At 40.5% G+C, this 5,660-nt stretch overlaps 1 protein-coding gene across 1 annotated transcript; it reads right to left on the bottom strand.

The window, feature by feature from the left end:
- Nucleotides 1-2,739: 2,739 nt before the first annotated feature.
- On the bottom strand, nt 2,740-3,282 carry LOC138872848 (uncharacterized). The gene is made up of 2 exons (XM_070151268.1): nt 3,226-3,282; nt 2,740-3,120 (listed from the first exon to the last, which is right to left on the bottom strand). Exons 1-2 carry the CDS (start codon nt 3,280-3,282, stop codon nt 2,740-2,742), a joined length of 438 nt encoding a protein of 145 aa, XP_070007369.1.
- Between the last annotated feature and the right edge of the window lie 2,378 nt (nt 3,283-5,660).

The raw sequence follows: 5,660 nt of genomic DNA, 5'->3' as shown, positions 1-5,660 counted from the left end.
TAGGTAGTTCAGGGTTCACCTGCGGAGTGTGCTGATGAGGATATTTCAAAAACGGACGCAATGTCTAAGGTGTGGTGAGTGGTAGGTTTACAGGAATGGCTAGGTTTGATGATTCTACGGGAACTAGAGCGAGATTGCTCCTGCTAGGAAGGTCGTTGCTCGCCGGTTTACCTACAATTAGAAATAACACAAGCGTATATTGTGCATAAATTTAAACATGATGCAAATTCCCGTCGGACCATGGATGTTGTCTTTGGACGGTTAGGATGACATCCTTAGACCATGATGTCCTAGGTCATGAAGCGTATGATAAAGGATTTGCAGGCCATGAATAATGCTCTCGGGCTATGAGGATTGTGCCTCCGAACCATGATGCTTTTGAATAATGATATGCAAAAGATTGAAAGAGATCCTTAGGCCATGACATGGTGTTCTTGGGCTATGAAGATAGTGCCTCCGAACGATGACGCCTTTGGATGAGTTGCCAATATTTCAGCCCATGAAAGATGCAGTAGTATGATGTGGACAAGACAGATCTTAGTCTTGTGATTTTAAGGGCAGAGCTTAGCCCGTAAGAAAAGCAAAATAAATAGTGCTTGAGATGGCACTTAGTTTCAAATAAAATTGGAGGCAGAGCTTAGCCTCAGAAGGCATAATGATAGCCTTATGCAAAGATGAGAATGCAGACAGAGGTAGAGCTTAATCTCGGAAGGGAGAATGGTAGTCTTATGCAAATTGGAAGGCGGAATAGTAACCTTATGCAACGCAGATACAGATGGAGGTAGAGCTTAACCTCGGAAGGCAGAATGGTAGCCTTATGCAATGCAGATGTAGATGGAGGTAGATCTTAACCTCGGAAGGCAGAAAGGTAGCCTTATTCAAGAACGTAGATGCAAATGGATACAACATTTATTATCGGAAGGCAGAATGGTAGCCTTATGTAATGCAAGAATACAGATGGAGATAGCATTTAGTCTCGAAAGGCAGAATGCTAGCCTTATGCAAATTGGAAGGCAGAATGCTAGCCTTATGCAGAAATGCAGATAGAGACAACATTTAGTCTCGGAAGGCAGAATAGTAGCCTTATGCAATGCAAATGCGGATGGAGACAGTGTTTAGTCTCGTAAGGCAGAATAATAGCCTTATGCAAGAAAAATAAAATAACGAATGATAATAGAGCTTTCTTAGTTGATATCAGATCACGGTATTGTGATTATTGGGAGCATTGTGACTACAGGGCATTACTTCTGTGTGCTGATAACAAATGTTGGCAAGTGCAATGATTCGGAGAGTCGTATTCTCGAACGTGTTTGTCCCACGGGTATATAGTGTGTTTAAAGATTTCTCAATCCTAGTGCCTGCATTCAAAGAAATATCCTGAGTTTTGTAAAGGGGGAGGTTAGTTCGTATCCCCACTGGCTTTACTTGACTCGTTTGGCTTCGATCTGGCGATACTGTTTGTATCATTGGGGTAGCGCTGCTAAACACGCAGTTTCAACAATAAACATGCATGATTTTTTCAATGTATGACATAAGTGTATAATTAAAATAGCTTTTAGATGAACCGACGACTGTGATGTGGTTCAGGACATTGCAACCTCTCCTTCTCAAAATTCTGCCCCAGTTTGATGGGTTGATGCTTCTGACTGCTACTCGCGCGGCGATTGGCTGAAATTACTTCCCAATTTTGAGGGTCCTCCTTAAAATTCTGCCCCAGTTTCCAATTGCGGGGAAAATGAAATTTTTATTGAATTGTGACCGAACTCATAGGGATGCCTACATATCCCCTCTTAAATAGGAATCAGGTCAGGCATAGTTCAAATTACATCATATAAGGAAAGCATAAAGGTTACACATAGTAATGCTTGACTGCATATAAATTGATCGGCTTTGGCCAGACTTGTCCGTCCATTTCTGCAAGTATGAGGTCTCATCCTTTCAAAACCCGGTGAACCATGTATGGACCCTACCAGTTGGGAGAGAACTTCCCCTTGGCTTCATCTTGATGTGTGGAAAATTTTTCTTTAACACCAACTCCTCCGGTGTGAACTGTCTTGACTTGACTCTTTTGTTGAAGGCTCTGGATATTCTGTTCTGATAGAGTTGACCATGGCAGACTGCATGTAAACCAGCATGTAGGGGGTTGCCCCGGTTGTGCGGACTGTAGTGCGATAACCCAAAAGAGCAAATGATAACTTCTCTTGACAATGTTTATGCTTCTCTATCATTTTCCTCAATATCTTCTAGATATTCTTATTGGTGGCTTCTACAGCTCCATTCATCTGAGGCCTATATGCTCTAGAATTATTGTGTTTCATCTTGAAAGTTTCACACATAGCTTTCATCGAGTCACTATTGAGGTTGGAGCCATTATCAGCAATGATTGACTCTGGAATTCCAAATTGACAAACAAAGCGGTCGCGAACAAAGTTTTCCATGATTTTCTTAGTCACTGCTTTTTAAGATGCTACTTCAACCCATTTGGTGAAATAGTCAATGGCTATAAGATAAACCTGTGTCTATTGGAAGCGGCAGGCTTGATTGGTCCAATAACATCCATCCCCCAGGTGGCAAATACCCACGGTGAGCTCGTTGCATTGAGCACATTTGGAGGTACCTTTATCATGTCTGCATGAACCTGACAAAGGTGGCATTTACGGATATACTAGATGTAGTCCGTTTCCATAGTCATCCAAAAGCAACCAGTCCGGAGTATCTTCTTTGCTAAGATGAAACCGTTCATATATGGTCGTAGGTCCCAGCATGAATTTCCTCTAGCGGCCTGGATACTTCCTTTGCATCGACACATCTTAATAATCCCAAATTGGGAGTCCTCCTATACAAGATTCCTCTACTATGAAAGAAGTTGTTGGACAATCTCCGAAGTATGCATTTTTGAGTAGGACTTGCAAGCTCTGGGTACTCCCCTTTTGGAAAATATTCCTTGATATCATGAAACGAAGGCTTTCCGTCTGCTTCTTCTTCAACGTGGACACAGTAAGCTGGTTGATCATGGATCTTTATTGGAATGGGATCAATGAAAATCTTGTCTGGATGATGTATCATAGATGAAAGGGTAGCCAATGCATCAGCAAACTCATTATGGATTCTGGGAACATGCTGGAATTCCGTATTCGTGAACCTTTTTCTCAATTCTTGTACGTGATGCAGTTATGGGAGTATCTTTGAGTTCTCAGTCATCCATTATCCTCGTACCTAATGTACAAGCAAATCTGAATCTCCAATCACCAACAGCTCTTGAACGTTCATGTCAATGGTCATTTTAAGCCCTAAGATGCAGGCTTCATATTCGGCCATATTGTTGGTGTAGGGGAACCTGAGTTTGGAAGACACCGGATAATGCTGACCAGTTTCTGATATTAGGACTGCTCCTATGCCAACTCATTTGAAATTCGCTTCTCCATCAAAAAACATCCTCCAACCGTCATAGGATTCTACAATGTCTTCTCCTATGAATGATACCTCTTCGTCAGGAAAATAAGTTTTCAGGGGTTCGTATCCTCCATCCACTTTGTTTTCCACAAGGTGGTTTGCCAGTGCCTGTCCCTTGACTGTTTTCTGAGTTACATAGACGATGTCGAACTCACTTAGTAGTATCTGCCATTTGGCTAGCTTGCCCATTGAGGTATCAATCCGCAATAACATGTACGATTGTCACCTTGGTCACGAGAAGCAGCAGAAGAAGATTCCGATATTTTAAGCTAAAACAAGGTGTAAAAATCTAAGAACTCTAATTAGAAGAAGTTGGGAGCAGCAAGAATTGGGGGAACCCTAATTTAGAGAGGAGGAGGAGTCAGTCGTATTTTGATGATGAGGGGTTTTTAGGTTTAGAAAATATGGACTGATTTTGGGTGATGGGTCGGGTATGGGTGGGTTGGACATAATATGGGTGGGTTTTAAATTAGCCAATAATTTAATGACACATCACTTAAATTAAAAATCAGATGTGGGTCGTTAGTAAGAAGGCATTTGTGAGCCCAAACATTAACGGGAATGGTTTTTTTAGCTCAAAAGGTGGATGGGGGCAATTTTAGACCAAATTTGATAGTTGAGGGGCTTAGACCCTTTTCCAAAACAAGAAAGAGATTTCAGTTTTGCAGTTGAAGAAAAAAATAAATGCTTAAAGAAATTAAACAAATAACTGCACATAGGGAGGTACAAATTCACAAGAACAATCTGAAATGGTAAAAGCTTAAAAATCCCCAGCAGAGTCGCCATGCTGTCGCGCCCCCCTTTTTCCCCTTTCACGGAAATCGGGGATCATGACACTTTGGGTATGGGACAACTCTTTCCTTTTGGGAAAGGGGTTTGCGATTTTTAAGAGTCGCCACCTAATAATTTAAGGCACATTAGGACACCGATAGGGTTCATTTCTAACTATGTTTGATATCCAGATATAGGGTAAGAGCTTAAAATTATCCTAAGGAGAAGGTATTAGGCACCCCTCAGGATCCACTAATGTGGTTCTTGGCCAGATAGTCTTTTGTCAATTTGTACAATTCGCAAATAGGCAAGTATTGGCTCAAATAGTAGGGGATTTAAGTTTGAATACACATATGTAAGAATTTTTTTTTTAAAAAAAGGAGTTATAATTTAAACATACTTGAGAATGTAAAAGGGAGGGGGGTCCTAGGTTTGTTTATAATATGGATTACGTCAATGCGATACCCGGTATTACACTCCTCAAAAGAGGGGCTACAAATGGTGTTAATGCACCGGTAATCATCTCCATATCTACCCTTTCCCACCCCGTAAAGGTAATTAGACCGATGATTGGTCTCGACCCTTATTGCATACTGCTACCCGTCCCTTTCTATCAGTCCCGGAGGAATTTAAGGACTCTTATTCCTATAAGAAGGAGGTTCTAGGCGGTCCTCAGGTTTTAAAGGTAAAAAATGCTAAAGCGACATACAAAACATATAAGACTGCAATTAGGGGGAAACATGTAAGAAGATAGAAGGTTCCGTTATACCTCCTCAAATAGTGCACATAGACAGCACGACTTATATACAGTTAAGGTCTGAATAAAAAAAATCCTAAGCGGGGTGTTAAGTTGTTGAAGCAGAACCAAATTTATTAGATGACTCAGATAAGAAGTTCGAATCAGGCCTGCGTGCTGGTTGTAACAGTCAATATTTAAGCAAAGGCAGTTCTATTTTTTGTCAGGTTATTACCTAAGGCTTGCCTAGGCGTATAACAATACGTAGTAGTTATTCAGCATTTTTAAGACAGTTACAGATTATAATTACCTAAAATATGTTGTTCTAATCGCAGAAACTGTTGCCAATTTCATTCAGAAAAACACAGTGCAAAAAATATCACTTTACTACTTTTTCATGAATCGGTAGTTAACTAGACGTTTGGACGAAATGCAAACAGGATCCTAGATAGGATATCTAATATACATATGCAAATGGCAGGGTTGTTAAAAAAACAGAGTCCCTAAGGCATGACTTCTGAATGTATGCATGAGTTGCAGGATTGTCAGAATGTAACTTTGTGAATACCGCTTTTAAACCAATGTTATTATCGCTCTAGGAGCAGGATTTCTAAGCGATAGACATAAAGCATGGATTAATGAATAAAATGCTGAAGTCATAAACATGAATCCTAAGAACATGATTTCTAATGCATTGTAT

Source organism: Nicotiana sylvestris, chromosome 7 (genome assembly GCF_000393655.2).
Source record: "Nicotiana sylvestris chromosome 7, ASM39365v2, whole genome shotgun sequence".
Lineage (NCBI taxonomy): Eukaryota > Viridiplantae > Streptophyta > Magnoliopsida > Solanales > Solanaceae > Nicotiana > Nicotiana sylvestris.
The sequence above is the reverse complement of the archived record's forward strand: the minus strand, read 5'-3'. Positions and strand labels throughout refer to the sequence as shown.